The 17,442-nt window shown below is 49.3% G+C and overlaps 1 protein-coding gene across 3 annotated transcripts in view; it reads left to right on the top strand.

Annotated features, from left to right (window-relative positions):
* The first annotated feature begins 917 nt into the window (after positions 1–917).
* The window catches only part of RILPL1 (Rab interacting lysosomal protein like 1), a 42,209-nt gene continuing 25,684 nt past the window's right edge, over positions 918–17,442 (top strand). Inside the window, exons 1-3 of one of the 3 annotated variants that reach the window (XM_061142058.1) lie at positions 918–1,741; positions 9,102–9,252; positions 17,139–17,257. In XM_061142058.1, the coding sequence (XP_060998041.1) occupies positions 1,433–1,741; positions 9,102–9,252; positions 17,139–17,257 (579 nt within the window). In that variant the 5' untranslated portion in view covers positions 918–1,432. The remainder of the gene's footprint in view (positions 1,742–9,101; positions 9,253–17,138; positions 17,258–17,442) is intronic. The other 2 variants (XM_061142056.1, XM_061142059.1) reach the window with 2 other exon arrangements.

Here is a 17,442-nt window from a genome sequence, read left to right as displayed (position 1 = left end):
CACTTTATAGCTACAATGGCGTTCAGGGTTTTTTCTGACTTCAAGGAGCTCTGAAAGGGTAAGTAAGTGTAACCTTGGTCAAAACTCACTGTGCTAAGAGCAGTTTTATGGGAGTACGAGGAGGGATGCGGGGATGCAGAGGAGCGGGTGTGAAGGATGCGGTTGCGGCTTCCGGGAAGGCTCACCTGGGCGAGGAAGGGTGGTCTGATGGACTGGATTTAGCCAGGTCAAAAGGACAGGGGGCTTGTGACAAGAAAGCTGAAATTCAAACCCTGTTCTCACCGCCTCTGTGAAGTGGTGTAGGTGTCACAGGAGCCGCTAACGGATGTGGCTGGCCAGCAAGCGGGGCAGCCCGGAGGCTTAGGCACCAGAGGACCCCTCGATCTTTCTGTCCCTCTCCTGGGCGCCTCTCCCGAAGCTCAGGGCCCGGCGCCGCCAGGTCAGCCCGGTGACCCGGTCGGCGGGGAGGTGAGCCGCGGGGTCCTCGACTCTTTCCCGGGATGGGCCGCATCCCGGAGTCCACCTCCTGAGCCCTCCATTTCTCTCCAACGCAGAGTGCGCCCCCCCGCCCCCGGCGCTGTGAGTGGTCCCAAGAGATCTGCGACCCGCAGCCCCACCGCCTCCGCACCCCACCACCCCCCAGCTTCTCCTCCGGGATAATCTCGACCCCTCCGCGGCGGGATTGGGGGAGGAGGAGCTAGGACCGCGCCGGAGGCGGGGGTGGCGCCTCCGGACGCGTTGGGGGCGCGGGCTGGAGGCGGGGAAGGAAGGTCCCGCGGGTGGAGCGGCGGGGGCGGGGCGGGGGGCTGCAGAGTCGGAGGGTGGGGGTGCGGTGCCCGCCGGGACCCCAGGGCGCCCTCGGGCGGCGGCAGCCGGGCGCGCCCCTCTCCAGGCCGGGATCGGGGCGGGGCGCGCGGCATCCCCGCGGGGGGAGCTGGTCAGCCGGCGTCGCCGCCGCCAAAGTTTCCCGGAGGAGCCGCGGCCGCCCTTCCTTCTGAGGCCACGGGCGTGGGAGCGAGCCCTCGGGCGAGGACTGCTTGCGAGAGGGCAGCGGAACCCCGTCTCTAGCCAGACCCCGCGCCTCCATTGCGCCCAACTCGGATTCCCAACTTGGGAGGCGCCGCGGGCCTGCGCACGCGCGCGCCTTCCTCGCCGCCGCCGCCTCCTCCACCTCCCCTCACTGGGGAGCAGGCTCCGGGCCGAGCCGGGCGCCGAGACCCGCACCCTGATCGCTAACCCCCGGCTCCGGCCCGCCGCCTCCGCCCATGCCGACGCCCGTCGCCTACCAGCTGCGCCCTCGCCCGAGGGCCAGCTAAGCGCCGGCCGGCGGCGGCGGCGAAAGGTGGGCCCGGCCCCGGCGCTGCCCTCGACAGCGGCAAGTTTGGGAGTTGCACTAGTTTGCGGGGTGGGGGAGAGGCTGGGCGGGGGGGCCATGGAGGAGGACCGGGGGTCGGCGCTGGCGGCCGAGTCGGCGCTGGAGAAGAACGTGGCGGAGCTGACGGTCATGGACGTGTACGACATCGCGTCGCTCGTGGGCCACGAGTTCGAGCGGGTCATCGACCAGCACGGCTGCGAGGCCATCGCGCGCCTCATGCCCAAGGTCGTGCGTGTCCTGGAGATCCTGGAGGTGCTCGTCAGCCGCCACCACGTTGCTCCCGAACTGGACGAGCTGCGCCTCGAGCTGGACCGACTGCGACTGGAAAGGATGGACCGCATCGAGAAGGAGCGCAAGCACCAGAAGGTGGGCGGTAGCCTCAGTCTGCCCATCCGGGCAATGGGGCCGCTGGGACCTAGGGGGCCCTTCAGCACTAGGGTTCTGTAGGTGCACACGTATGTGTATACAGGGAATAGAGGAGAGAAGATCCTACTGGATGAGGGAAGGAGCGAGGCCCCTGGCCGTCTCTTACCCAGCCTGGGCACCTGGCATGTACCACCCGCAGAGATTAAGGGTAGTTGGTTGGAGTCAGTGTGACCTTGAGTAAGTTATTTCGCCTCTCTGTGCTTCATTTCCTCACATATCAAATGGCCATAGGAATAAGACCCGCCTTATAAGAATTAAATGGAATAGTATCTAAAGTGCTTAGATAATATTATTCTTTTCCAGAAATGAAATAAGCGCCCCTACCTTTCATGCTACCCAGAAGGTAGCATGTCACACCCAGAAGGTGTGACACAGGACTCCTTTCTTCATCCTACTCCAGACCTTTTCAGAGCCAAGGGGATGGGACCTCCAGCCACTGAGTTCATTGACCCTCAGTCTCTGGGCTCTTGATTGCCAATGACCCTCCAGAGTTCCTTCGAGTTTATTAACCTGGGTTGGTTTCCCCACTTTGACTTTACTCTGTGAGGTAGGGATAATTCCCTTCATTTTACAGATGAAGAAACTGAGGATCCGCGTGGAGGGATTTGTCCCAAGTTAGTGCTGAGACTCCCAGCCTCCATGGAGGTAATTCTAGTGTTTCTTCCCCACCCTCTTTGAATCGGAGGAAGATGATTTGGGGCAACTTTAAGGCTAAGCCTCTGCTTGCGACCAAGAATCCTGAGCCCATGAATCAGGGACTCCTCACAGTCCACATGAGGTGGCTGGGGAAAAGGAAGTGGGAGACATGTGGTTTCCTGTCCCAACCTCAGCCCAGGGAAGCTCCTGTCAGACCCTTGAGACTGAGAATCAGAGGAAACGCTTCTCCTTGGAGGATCAGGGTGTCTGAGCAGACTCCGACTCACTGTGTGCCCTCAGGAAAATACCCTTGGCCTCTCTGGAACTCGCTGGTCAGCCATCAACCTACTGTGTACTTTGAGGTCTGTGTCTTTTCAAGGAAGAGAGCCTGGGCTGTGTTCGCAGTCTTAACCTTAAGGGCAGATCCCTGGGTGATTCAAAGCACTCATGTTTTGGAGGTTTGATTGTGTTTATCATCAGACACCGTAGGTAGAAAATTCAAGCTCCCAAGCCTTTAGACAGTGTTTCCAGGATCTCACAGGGAGCTTGAAAATGTCCCCTGCCCTGTAATTAAAGTCAAGATTCCCAGGAGCAGGGCCTTTGGAGTTAGATAGCCTGGTTTAAAGCACTGTCACTCATGGGCTGTGTGACCCTGGGCAAATCACCTTGCCTCTCTGTGCCTCAGCTTCTGGGCTATACAATAGGGAAATATTAATAATAGGCTATACAATAGGGAAATATAATATTAATAGTACCCATCTCATAGGGTTACAGTGCTCAGGACAAAACCTGGCCCATTTTGAGGGCTTTGCCAAGTGTTGACTTTTGTTTTTGGGTCAGGAGGGGCTTTCATTGAGTTCTCTTAGGCTGATGTTGGAATTGTTCCCCCCACCTAGGTACCCGGACTCCTACCCCTTCCATCTCTCCCAAAAGGTCGAGGAAGGAAGGCACCTTGAGCTGCTCACGTACAAACTGCTTCTTACTGACAATGACTAAGGGCCTTAGCCCAAATCACACAAGCCCTGGCACCTGTGTCCCCATCCTTGGCATTTTAAGTTCTGCTGCAGCTGAGCTGGGAGACACCCTTGGGAGCCATCGGAGGCCACTAGGCCTGGAGTCAGGTGGAATTCCCAGCCAGCTGCACTTGTCACTTCTGGAATGCTATTGGCCAAGAAGTAAACACCAGTGTGTTTAGATCCAGGGCTCGTTTGTAAACACTGAGGATGATCTTTTATAATTCAGAGGACAAAGTCCTTTTTTTTTCTATCCCAGTTCCAATCCCCTTTACTTTATATTCTTGAAATCAAAAGAGACTCCTCTTATTCCCTCCTCCACCCCACCCTCACCCCCTCATAAGCCCCAAAAGATCTTTCAAGGTGTTATTTCCACAAAAATCTTCTTAGCATGTCCTTCATCTTATCTGTCTGTCTGTTCATTCCTGCCTCCCACCTTTTCTCCCTCCCTCCCTTCTTTCCTTTCTTCCTTCTCTCTCTTTCAACTGGCTCCAGGGACTTCCCGGGCGATCCAGTGGTTAAGACTCCAAGCTCCCAATGCAGGGTACGCCGGTTTGATTCCTGCTTGGGGAACTAAGATCCTGCATCCTGCATGGCGCAGTCATAAAACCAAAAACAAAGCAAATATGGCTCCAGTAAAGCCTGCACACTCTCTTCTATTCCTCCTCCCAAAAGACCCCCAGCCTCAGTCTGTTCATCACTCAGACCTAGGCCACAGTCTTATCAGTTACTACCTGGTTGCTCAGTCTGCAACCCTGTTGACTGACCACAGCTTACACAGTGCCTTCCCAGGTGGCATGGGTGATGCAAAGGAAAGGAAGACCAGGTCCTCATCTCAGGCAGCGAGTGCATAACAGGGAAGACGGGAAAAACACAGAGACTTTAGAAAGCAGTGGCAGATGCATATCATGTAAATAGCGTACGTTATTAATTTATTCATTCAACAGATATATTTATTGAGTACCTACAAAGTGCCAGGCACTGTTCTGGGTCACAGCAGTGACCACAAGAGATGAGGTCTTTGTCTTCAAGGGCTTGACTTTCTAGTGCAGTGCTGTCCCATAGAAATAAATGTGGTGTGTCACATTGATACAAAGACGTAGGTAAGGTTAACATTTTTTTTTTTACCTCACCTGTGGCTTGCGGATTCTTAACTCCCTGACCAGGGATTGAATCTGGGCCCAGAACAATGAAAACACCTAGTCCTAACCACTGGACACCCAGGAAATTCCTCAGATGAAGTTAATTTTAATAACATACCAAACCCAGGCTTTCCAAAATGTTATTTCAACATGTAGTCAATGTAAAGGTACTTTTTATTGAGATGTGATTGACAGATAACACTGTTTTAGGTGTACAGCATTATGCTTTGATATATGTGTATGTTGTAAAATGATTACCACCTAAGATCGGTTAACATCCATCACCACACAGTTACCAAAATATTATTAATAAGGTATTCTGCATTCTTTTTTTCCTACTATGTCTTTGAAATTCGGTGAGTGTTTAGCCCTCACTGCATGTTTCAGTTGAGACCAGCTGCATTCCAAGTGCTCAGTAGACACATGACTAATGGCTACTCTGATGAAATGATATGACTCTAGCATGAGGAGATAGGTTTTTTTTTTTTTTACAGTTTAAAAAATTCCAGCTTATCATAAGTGCCATGAAGAAGATAAAATGGGGAAATATAAAAGAGACTGGTCAGCACTGGGGTCTCACAGATGGAGCAGTCAGGAATGCTTTCCCTGAGAAGGTGCCATCTGAGCTGAGATCCAAATGAAGGGTAGGTACCAGCCATAGGGGAATCTGGAGGGGGGCATTCTAGGCAGGAAGTACAGCAAGTGCAAAGGCCCTGAGGTAGGAGGTTGGTGTGTGCATGGAATACAAAGAAGGCTGGTATGGCAAGAACAGCTAGTGAGGAAGAGGTCAGGGAGATGTTGTTTGGTGGCTAAGTTGTGTCCAACTCTTTGCAACCCCATGGACTGTAGCAGCCAGGCTCCTCTGTCCTTGGGATTTCCCAGGCAAGAATACTGGAGTGGGTTGCCATTTCCTTCCCCAGGGGATCTTCCCGACCCAGGGATTGAACCCACATCTCTTGAACCTCCTGCATTGGCAGGCAAGTTCTTTACCCCTGAGCCAACTGGGAATCCCTCAGGGAGGTTCAGGGATCTGATAACTCTGGGCCTCATGGGCCGGCATAAGGAGTTTGAAAACAGTGCTGAGAAAAGGTGAAGGAGATGATCAGTCAGGGGCTACTTCCTGGAAAAGCCTTTTTAGCTGGTGTGGAGGCAAGATCAAATTGTCCTTGATCAGCTCAGCAGCAAGAACCAGCTCCCCCAGCATCAAGTTCAGTTCACTGAGAGAAGAATAAAAAAAAGAACTGAGGGATAATAGATGAACGGTATTCATCTGTTGCTGCTATAGCTAGTTAGCACAGCCTTACTGACTCAAAACACAAATTTATTATCACATTGGATAATATGATACTATGAATAATATCAATATGAAGAATACTGGATAAAATTCTGGAGGTCAAGAGTCAGAAAGGAGTCTCACTTGGGTTAAAAACAGGTGTCAGGAAATTCATTCCTTCTGGCAACTTTAGGGGAGAATTCATCTCTTGGCCTTTTCCAGCTCCTGGGGGCCACCTGCATCCCTTGGCTTGTGGCCCCTTCCTCCATCTTCAGAGTCAGCAGTGTGGCATCATCAAATCTCTGACTGTGATCTCTGCTTCTGTCACCACATTGGATCTTAGTTTTCTGACCAGGGATTGAACCCGAGTCCCCTGCAGTGGGATCGTGGAGTCTTAACCCCTGGATCACTAGGGAAGTCCCCCCATCATCTCTGATTTTGCCCTTCCTGACTTCCTCTTTCATGTTTAAGGGCCCTTGTGATTACATTGGGCCCACCTGTGATAACCCAGGAGCATCTCCCCATCTCAGGGTCCCTTTTGCCGCACAAGGTCACATATTCTCAGGTTCCAGGGGGATTAGGCTGTGGACATCTCTGGGGGCCATTGTTCTGCCTCCTCCAGCCAGTTACACTTGACTGATAGGCTGATAGCCCTGGGGTCCTCTGTGCACCCAGCCTTTGTCAGCTGGGAGCAGAGAGGCCTGGGGCAGGAAGAGCCTGACTCTACTCCCAGTCCATACCTGCATGTGGGAAGGTCCTATGGCCACTCCATCTTTCAATCACTGCTTCTGCCCTTTGGCCCCACCCTTCACCTCCCCCTGGTGACCTTGAACCAGCTGTGTGAATACTTAAGTCATTACCTCTCATTTCCCCAGTTCAGCAGGCTTCCTGATTAAAGTGATGGGATTTAGGAACTCATTTAAAAGATGAACGGAGGCAATGCTGACATCTGGCCACCTGGGCCGGCTTGGGATGGGTTGTAGGAGGACCAGAAATCAGCAGACATGTGTTTAGCACTTTCTGAGTACTGGGCACAATTCCAAATATCTACATATATTAACCATTTAATCCTCATGACAACCTGCAGGGTAGATACTACACTATCTTCCTCATTTCCAAGGCACCCAAAGATTGAATAACTTGCCCAAGATCAGCTAGTAAGTGGCAGAAATTAAATTCACGCTCAGGTCAACAGGTTCCGGTATCCATGCTTCAAGCAAGCATTCTATACAGTTAATGGTTTTACAAAATACCTGTTTTTTTTGGCAACAGCTTTATTGAATATAATCCACATACCATACAGTTCACCCATTCAGAGCATACAATTCAATGTTTTTTTTAGTATTTTTCCAGACTTGGAAAAATACAGTCAGTTTTAGAACATTTTCATTACTCCAGAAAGAAAACCCAGGCCCATTAACAGCCGTTCCTTATACCCCACCAACCCTTCTGCCCCTGCCAAGCTGCCAATATACTTTCTGTATCTGTGGATTTTCTATGTTCATCTGTATCGTGGACATTTCCCATCAACGGGGCTACACACTGAGTGACCATTTGCATCTGGCTGCTTTCGCTCAGCATTGTATTTTCAAGGCTCATCAAAGTTGTAGCCTGTGTCAATGCTTCATTCCTTTTGTCTGAATTACATTCCATTATGTGGACACACCACGTTTCATGTACCTGCTCATCAATTGATGGACGTTTAAGTTGTTTCTGCCTTTCGGTAATTATGAATAATGCTGCTGTGAAGGTTCATGTACCTGTTTTTGTGTGGACACATGTTTTCATTTCTCAGACCCTACAAGTGGAATGGATGGGTCATATGGTAACTATGTTTAACTTATTGAGGAACTGCCAGACTGTTTTCCACAGTGGTTGCACCATTTTACATTCTTACCAGTGATGCAGGAGGGTTCCAGTTTCTTCACATCCTTGCCAACACTTGTTATTATCTGTTTCTCTGATTACAGCATTTCTCTGATTACAGCCATCCACAAAATAATTTAATAGGTGTCTTGTTTATCCTCACATTCAATCAGTGAGCCTTTATTTTTTTTTTTTACTGAAACATAGTTGACACACAATATTATATATTAGTCTCAAGTGTGCAGTGTAGTGATTTGACATTTACGTACATTATGAAATGATCTCCATGATAAGTCTAGTAACCATCTGTCCCCATGCAAAGTTATTACAATACTACTGACTGTATTCCTTATGCTATATATTACATCCCTGTGGCTTATTTATTTTGTAACTGGAGGTTTGTACCTCTTAACCCCTTTCACGTATTTCACTCCCTCTCCAGCCCCTCCCTTCTGGCCACCACCTGTTTGTTCTCTGTATCTATGTTGTTTTGTAGATTCTGCAGATAACTGCAATCATATGGTATTTGTCTTTCTCTGTCTAACTTGTTCCACTTAGCATCATACCCTCTAGGTCCATCCATGTCACAGATGGCAAGATTTCATTCTTTCTTACAGCTCAGTAATATTCCGTTGTGTAAATATACCTCATCTTCTTTATCCACTCATCTCTCAGTGGACACTCAGGTTGCTTCCAGATCTTGACAATTGTAAATAATGTTACTGTAAACAGAGGGGTGCATGTATCTTTAAACATTAGTGTTTTTGTTTTCTTCACTGTGAGCCTTGATATTAGGGCTCCCCAGCTAAGGGAAGCTGAAGCTCAGAGTTCTAAAGTTAGTTGCTCAAGGCTACTTGAAGAGGTGCCTGTTTCAGGTATACTAGGAGCTTCGGAGCCAGGGAGCATCCCTGGGATCTTTGCAGCCCTCTCTGCCTCTTGGAAAGAGGTGTGTCCTGCTGGGATGGAAAGTCTGCCCGAGGATCAGGGATGTGACCTCCCCAAAGGGCAGGTACGTTCAGGCCCCTGTAACCTGGGGCTACCCCTGCATCCTCCGTCTCCTGTCTGGGTTGTTAAAAGGTGCAGATCCAGTGCCATGGTTGTCTTCAGGGCAGTTCTAACCTGCATGGGTCCTAACAGTGTAAGTGCGGGCTTTGCCCAGAGGAAGGGCACCTTCTAGTTTTTGTGAAGTTGCCTTGTGGGCTGGTAATGCCTGAACTGCTCGCCTGCTGATGCCTGGTTCTTGTGGAGAAGGGAACAACCCCAAAGCTCCAGCATCTCTGAGCTGCTCCTGAGGGTCGGGGATGGGGTGGGTGAGGCTGTTGCCCTGGGCAGGCAATGAGTGACCCCATGCTGGCCCCTCGCCCTTGCAGGAGCTGGAGCTGGTGGAGGACGTGTGGCGAGGGGAAGCACAAGACCTCCTTTCTCAGATCGCTCAGCTGCAAGAGGAGAACAAGCAGCTCATGACCAACCTCTCCCACAAGGACGTCAGCTTCTCCGAGGAGGAGTTCCAGAAACATGAAGGTAAGAGGAGGGGCTGGCATGGGAGGTGAGGGGAAAGGCTCTTCCCATCGTCATCACCAGTGACATTCCTGAGGATGGTCCCCAAGCACCGTGTCTCACATCACGTGCATTTACACCATCACATGCCAGGCATGTGTGCTCAGTTGTGTCCGACTCTTTGTGACTCTGGACTGTAGCCCACCAGGCTTCTCTGTCCATGGGATTTCCCAGGCAAGAATACTGGAGTGGGTGGCCATTTTCTCCTTCAGGGGATCTTGCCAGACCAGGGAACAATCCTGTGTCTCCTGCATTGTCAGGCGGGTTTTTTACCACTGTGCCGCTGGGGAAGCCATTCCCACCATCACTTTGCCTGAGAGAAATTGTGTAGCCTGGTTTACAGGTGATGAAACTGAGAGGTTCATTTAATAAATTGTTAGAGGTTCCTCACTTTTCCAGACTCTTTTCTAGGCACTGGGGATATACCTTGGACAAGACAAAGCCCTAGCCATCGTGAAGCTTATGTTCTAGTGCAGAAGAGATAGATGAAAAATATGTAAACAGAAAACACAGTCCTGATTCTGACCCAGGTTGTGGAAGAACTGAAAAGGAAGGTGGGTGGAATATGATAGAGTTGACTTGGTTGGGAGCTTTTTTAGATACAGTGATCAAGGAGGGCCCCTCTGATGAGGTGACATCTGAGCCCTAGTTAAGTCATGGAGCGAACCATGCAAATATCTTGGGGGGAAAGCAAGTACAAAGGCCCTGGGGCATGACTGTTTATGGAAAGCCAAGGAGACCAGCATCACAGAAGATGATCAAGGCCAAAGGTGGTTAAAGATGAAGTCAGAGGGGCCAGCAGGGATCAGATCGCATAGCCCCTTAGAGACCTAGGTTTCGATTTTATTCTGAGTGTGCTAGGAAGAGATTTGAGGTACATGTCATGGGCATATGTTTAACAATGAGCAAGCCAGGATGGCCGCCCAGATCTTAATGGTGCTGGAGCATCTCAGCTGTCATTCATCCTACCAACAGTTATCTAGAATCTTCACTCCAGGCCCTCTGCTGGTGCTGGGGAAGCAAAGACAGAAAGATTTGGTCTGGTCCCTGATGAGCTGCTTCAGCTTAGGGCACTTGAGATCTTTAGTTATAGCAGGCAAACTCTTAGTTGTAGCATGTCTAATCTAGTCCCCTGAAAAGGGATCAAACCTGGGCTCCCTGCATTAGGAGCTTGAAGTCTTAGCCACTGGACCACCAGGGAAGTCCTAGACCCATCTCTGTAGTCTGAGTAAACTCCTTGGGTCCCAACACAAACCCTTCCTCATGTTTGTTATGAAAGGGAATGGACTTCCAGGGAGGAGACCTGAAGTTCAGAGTTTACAACTCTTGTGAGTATAAAGTACCGCACTGTATAAGGACTGTAGGGACCAAGGAGAAAGGAAATGTCTGATCCAGGTGCTGCCGTCCTCTTTTCCTTGGGTTTCCTTTGTTGATCATGAATGGTGCAGTGAAAACAAAAGTCTTAGCAGTGATAAACATTGGTGCTCAAAGCATGCTAACCAGGGGTCATTCCTAACCTGATATTTACCTGCTGAGTGACCTTGCTCAAGTCATTTGACCTTGGTGTGCCTAAGTGCCCCATGTGAAAATGGGGCAGATAACCCTGTCTCTGTCATCAGATTGTTATGAGGATTAAATGAATTAATACATGTAAACTGCTTACAATTGTACCTGGTGTCCACACTCTGAAAGTTTTTAACTATTGTTACTATGAGCTACTGTTATCCAATCTTCTTTTTGAAAAAGAAGAGGAAAACAGGCTGAGGGGGTGCATCCTTCTCTTCATGGCTTAATAATATTCCCTTGTCTGTTTGGACCATGTTTTGTTTTTATCCCATGCTTCACTGACAGACGCCGGGTTGTTTCCAACTTTCAGCTGTTGTAAAGAGTGCTGCTGTGAAGGTTCTGGTATGTGTTTTATGTGGACATAACGTTTTTGGTGTTTTTAGTTTTCTTTTAAATAAATTGTGGCTGTCCTGTGTCTTTGTTGCCATACTGGGGCATTTGGGATCTTAGTTCCCCCACTAGCGATGGAACCACGGTCCCCTGCATTGGGAGCGTGGAGTCTTATCCACCGGACCACCAGGGAAGTCCCTGTTTTCGGTGCTTCGAGAGGTATATACCTCGAAGTGGAATTGCTGCGGCCTGTGGTAACTGTTCAACTTCATAAGGCACCCTTAGCCATCTTTTGGTTTGTGACATTTCTGGAGGTCACCCAGCGGGCTCCAGGGGTGATGTGGGAACTCCCCTGCCTGCCCCAGTGATGCCCCGGAGGCCTCGGGTCTGCCAGGTGTGGGTCCCAACACCCGGAGCTGCTTTCTCGGGGCCCGTTGCATCTGTGTGTACATGGCACCCTCCGTGTGGGAGGGCCGTGCCTCGGCTCTCTGCATCCCTGCTGGGCTCTTCATCAGGCAGCCCACACAGGTGCCATCTGAGACACACTTAATTGGCATCTCGCGTGGGTCCGGCTCGCAGGGCTGAGCTCAGCGAGGCTCGGGTGTTCTGTGCGGCTGCAGCCCCCACCCAAGTGGAGAAACTGGGTGGATGCCAGGCATGCCTCTCACGGTTATTTTTATTTTGCACGGGAAGCCGTGGGAACGCAACAGGGACAAGAGCATTGCTTCCACCTGGAAGAGGAACAGACATAGGACAGAGGGGTACTGGGGAGAGGTGCCCCCATGAAGTTGGACTATGTGTCCAGCACCACTTGGGGCAAACTACAGATATAGGGGATGAGGGGGGTGGGGTGCCTGCTTAGAAGAGCTGGCCCTGGGACTTGCCTGGTGGTGCAGTGGTTGAGACTCTGGCTTCCATGGCTGGGGCACAGGTTCAAGTCCTAGTTGCGGAACAAAGATCCCACATGCCACGCAGGGCAGCCAAAAAATAAGTTAAAAAAAAAATCTATGGAAAGGAAAAAAAGAGGGCTTCCCTATCAACTCTGTGACAAAGAATCCACCCACCAATTTAGGAGACACAGGTTCTATCCCTGATCCAGGAAGATCCCACATGCTGTGGAGCAACTAAGCCTCAACTGCTTAGCCTGTGCTTTAGAGTCTGGGAGCTGCAACTACTGAGCTCGTGCCCTGCGACGACTGAAGCCTGTGCCCTGCAACAAGAGAAGCCACCACAGTGAGAAGCCCAAGCACCACAGTTGGAGAGGAGCCCCTGCTCACTGCAACCCTAGAAAAGCCCACACAGCCGGAAGACCCAGCACAGCCAAAAATAAATAAATGAAATCATTAAAAAAGAGAAACAAAACAAAAATAAGAGCCAACCCTGCCTGGAACATTGCTGCTTTCCCAGCCATTGATACTGGGCGCTGGGCTCAGAGCACCCACCAGTCTCTTGTCTCCACCTCCCCAAAATCTCCAGATGAAAAAGCACTTCGCTGCCTCTTGTATTTGGAAACTGTCCTGTCAGCACTTCGAAACTACTAGTTAGCACATGCCGAAATGAATTACAGATATGGAAGCGATGGGACTGGGGGGTGGGGGTACAAAAATATGCCCAGGCCTCTGGAGAAAAACTCCTGGGCTCTGGACAAACAACTCTTGTTACTAGGAGTGGCTGAAGATTGACCACTTAGCCATTTTCTGAAGGGAAGCTGAGAACAGCACTGTTCAAAAAATATATATATAAGGCAATATTTTGGTTACTCTTTCAATCATGAACATCTTTTACCTTTTACCAAAAAATGTAGGCAAGTCACAGATATGATTATAATTTTTCTAGGGCTGGCATTTAAAAAAGTAAAAAGGTGAAAGTAATTTCATTAATATTTTTATTTAAACCAATAAGTCCAAGGTATCATCCTTCAACATGTAATCTATTTAAAAAATCATCAGTAGAGGAATTCCGAGGTGGTCCAGTGCTTAGGACTCCACACTTTCACTGCCAAGGGTCTGGGTTCACTACTAGTCAGGGAACCGAGATCCTGCAAACTGCATGATGCAGCCAAATCAATAAATAATTATCCGTAGGATATTTTGCATACTTTTTTTCACATTAAGTCTTTGAAATTTTGTAGCTTATTTATTTATATATAATGTTATACATATATTATGTTGTCGATGTTTAGTTGCTAAATCCTGTGCTACTCTTTGTGACCCCATGGACTGTAGCCCACCTGGCTCCTCTGTCCAAGGGATTTTCCAGGGAAGAATACTGGAATGGGTTGCCATTTCCTTCTCCAGTATTATATATATGTTTTGTTTTTATTTATTTATTTTTGACTGCGCTGGGTCTTCAGTGCTGTGCTAGGGCTTTCTCTAGTTGCTCTGAATGGCGGCTACTTTTGTTGCGGAGCACAGGCTCTAGGAATGCCGGCTCAGTAGTTGTGGCTTGCAGGCCCTAGAGCCTGGGCTCAGTAAGTAGTTATGGCATGCGGGCTTAGTTACTCCGTGGCAGGTGGGATCTTCCCAGACCAGGGATCATACCTGTGTCCCCTGCATTGGCAGATGGATTCTTATCCATTGCACCACCAGGAAAGTCTTATATATGTTTTGTTGTAGTAATATGCACATAATATTTATCATCTTAACCATCTAACCCCGTATACAATTCAGCTGGGTCTAGTACATTCACATGATGCAGCCGAACTCCAGAACTCGTCTCATCTTGCAGATCTAAAACTCTGTCCCGTTAATTGATAACTCTCCATTCCTCCCTCCCCCAGCCCCTGGCAACTGGCATTCTACTTTCTGTCTCTATAATTTTGAGTACTCCAGGTATCTCACAGAAGTGGAATCATGCAATATCTGTCTTTTTGTGACTGGTTTACTTCACCGAGCATAAATGTCCTTGACTTTCATCCATGTTGTATGTGTCAGAATTTCCTTCCTTTTTAAGGCAGAATAATATCCCATTGTATGGATAGACCACACTTTGTTGATCCACCCATCCGTTGATGGCTGATGTGTATTTTATATACAGCACTTTGAGGGGTGATAAAGTGGTGGCAAGAGTGTGGACCCTGGAGCTAGACTACCTGAGTTTCAATCCTGGTTGTGGTTCAGTTGCTCAGTTGTGTCTGGCTCTTTGCGGCCCCATGGACTGCAGCACACCAGGCTCCTGTGTCCTCCACTGTCCCCCAGAGTTTGCTCAAATTCATGTTGGTTGAGTCAGTGATGCTATCTAACCATCTCATCCTCTGCGGCCCCCTTCTCCTTTTGCTTTCAATCTTTCCCAGCATCAGAGTCTTTTCCAACGAGTCAGACCTTCGCATCAGGTGACCAAAGTATTGGAGCTTCATCTTCAACATCAGTCCTTCCAATGAATGTTCAGGGTTGTTTTCCTTTAGGATTGACTGGTTTGATCTCCTTGCAGCCCAAGGGACTCTCAAGAGTCTTCTCCAGCACCACAATTTGAAAGCATCACTTCTTCGGCGCTCAGCCTTCTTTATGGTCCAACTCTCACATCCATACATGACTACTGGAAAAACCATAGCGTTGACTAGACGGACCTTTGTTGGCAAAGTGCTGTCTCTGCTTTTTAATACGCTGTCTAGAATCCTGAACAGTGCCTGAATCCTGAATCCTGGTAGTGCCACTCATCAGCTGTGTGACTTTGTGTAAGTTCACTAGCTACTGTGCACCGCAGTTTCAACTGTACAGTGGGGACAGCAGGATTCCTACTTTGTAAAGTATTCTGAGGATAGAATGAGCTAAGCTCTGTTTATATCAGCATCTTCTATAAGGAGACCCTGAGACGAGGATGTTCCTCTGCAGGTGATTTATTAAGGAAGTGCCCCCTAGAAAAGACTCTTGTGGGGAGCGGAGGGATCAGGACAGGGAAAGGTGGAAGCCAAATAAAGTCTGTGCAGGGCAGCGAGCTCTGGAGTGTAAGTTACACCTAAGAGTCTCCCTGCCCTTGGGTACAAGGGTGCACTTTCTTTTTTAAAACATTTTTATTTACTTATTTATTTGGGTACACTGGGTCTTAGTTTCACATTGGGAAACTTTGGGATCACATTTGGGATCTTTGATCTTCATTACAGCATGCAGGATCTTTAGTTGCGGCATGTAGGATCTAGTTCCTTGACCAGGGATCGAACCCAGGCCCCCTGCATCGGGAATATGGATGTCTTGTTAATTTATCTCCCAGAGTCTTGAATTGCTGGGTGACTTAAATAATTGCTCAGATGGTAAAGAATCCTTTACCAAGGCAGGAGGCACAGGAGACACAGGTTGGATCCCTGGGTCGGGAGATCCCCTGGAGAAGGAAATGACAACCCACTCCAGTATTCTTGCCTGGAAATCCCATGGCCAGAGCAGTCTGGCAGGCTACAGTCCACGGGGTCACAAAAAGTTGGACACAACTGAGGGAGTAACAACACAACTCCCGGCTTTTACCTGTGTCTGTGAATCTCTTCAAAACACAACCTTTCAGTTTTTCAAACCACTTGTCCAGCACTCTTAGACTCTGTCTTAGCAGAGCGTTTAGAGCAGGGAGAACTGGTATTTCTATTTTATACATAAAATGACACTTAGAGACACTCACTCTGTGCCAGGCCTGTTGTGAGTACTTCACATAGATTAACAGATGCAGCCTCATAAGAGCCCCCCAGATGGGGCAACCACATGACCCCCATTTGCAAGTCAGAAAACAGGCGCCAGGTCAGTTGCAAATGAGTCCAATTAACCTAGCCCCAGACTCCCAGCCCTTGACCATTTATTTGTTCTCTGACTGTTCCATCCTACAGCCACCAACACTCATGAAGGTGACGGATGGCGAGTTCCCTGGTGGCTAGTGGTTAGGGTTCTGGACCTTCGCTGCCATGGCCTGGGTTCAATCCCCAGCCTGGGAACTGAGATCCTGCAAGCCATGTGGTGTGGCAAAAAAAAAAGATCCTTTCTTTGGGAATTCCCTGGTGGTCCAGTGGTTAGGACGGGACCCTTTCACTCTGGTGGCCTAGGTTCAGTCCCTGGTTGGGGAACTCAGATGCAGGTGGATCCCAAATACAGATTTCCTTTCTCTGGATCTCGTACTCCCCTGCCCCCATCCCACTTTAGTTCTACTCATCTGATTTCTCCAGAGTGGAATGTGCCCCGCCAAGGATTAAACTGACCTAAGCCCGTGATACTCCTGCCCCAGGGCTTTGCAGGATGGGGGCTGAGAGAGCAGACAGCAAACATTTTTGTGGCTTTTTCACAGACTCTGCTTGTACCTGATTTCAGACCCCCTCCCCTACACAGACAGAGATACACACACACACACTCACTCTTGCATTGGGTCTAAGGTGTGCTTTTTCTGGAAATGTTAGTCATGTCTTCTTGTTCCACTACCCCAGGCCCAGGTCCCACCTCACAGCAGCTGCCCAGGAGTTTTGAGAGAGGGATACTCAGTACCCAGAATCCTCAGATGGCCCTGTGATTCCCCATCAGCAGTCTGGGGGCCTGACAGTCAGGACTCCAGCTGAAGAGTATCCTTTGAGGAGCAGGGAGTATCTGGAGAAATAACTGACTTTATCAATTTCAAATGGAGCTGGTAGTTGCTGTTTTTCACTGCTGTGTAGCATTCCATTGCCTGTTACTCTCAAGGTTTATCTATTCATTCTACTATTGATGGACATTTTGGCAGTTTCCAGTTTGGGGCTGTTACAAATAATGCTGCTATGAACATTTTTTAAATATTTATTTATTTAGCTTTGCCAGGTCTTTGTTGCAGCATGCAAAATTCTTTGTTGTGAAATGGAAATGTGAGATCTAGTTCCCTGACCAGGGATCCAACCCATGCCATCAGCATTGGGAGTGCAGAGTCTTAGCCACTGGACCACCAGGGAAATCCCTGCCGATGGTTTAAGCAGGGGAGGGAGGTAGACTCACCTTCTGGTCCCTCTCGCCCCTCTCTAGGCATGTCAGAGCGGGAGCGGCAGGTGATGAAGAAGCTGAAGGAGGTGGTGGACAAACAGCGAGATGAGATCCGTGCCAAGGATCGGGAGCTGGGGCTGAAGAATGAGGATGTTGAGGCGGTAAGTTCTGAGCCCTGCCTGCCATGTCCACTCCTGGCTGGTAGGTACCAGCAAGGGACTCCATTCTCCCCTCCAAAAGCTCCCCTTCTCCCCCTCAGTCTCCTTCCATTTGCTCCGTGACCTGGGGATCCTGCCATGGCTTGGTGGACCCAGCCCTGAAACCGTTTGCCATGGGTAGGACCCTC

The sequence above is a fragment of the Dama dama genome, chromosome 5, assembly GCF_033118175.1.
Source record: "Dama dama isolate Ldn47 chromosome 5, ASM3311817v1, whole genome shotgun sequence".
NCBI lineage: Eukaryota > Metazoa > Chordata > Mammalia > Artiodactyla > Cervidae > Dama > Dama dama.
Note: the sequence above shows the minus strand (reverse complement) of the source record. Positions and strands in the feature narration are given on the sequence as shown.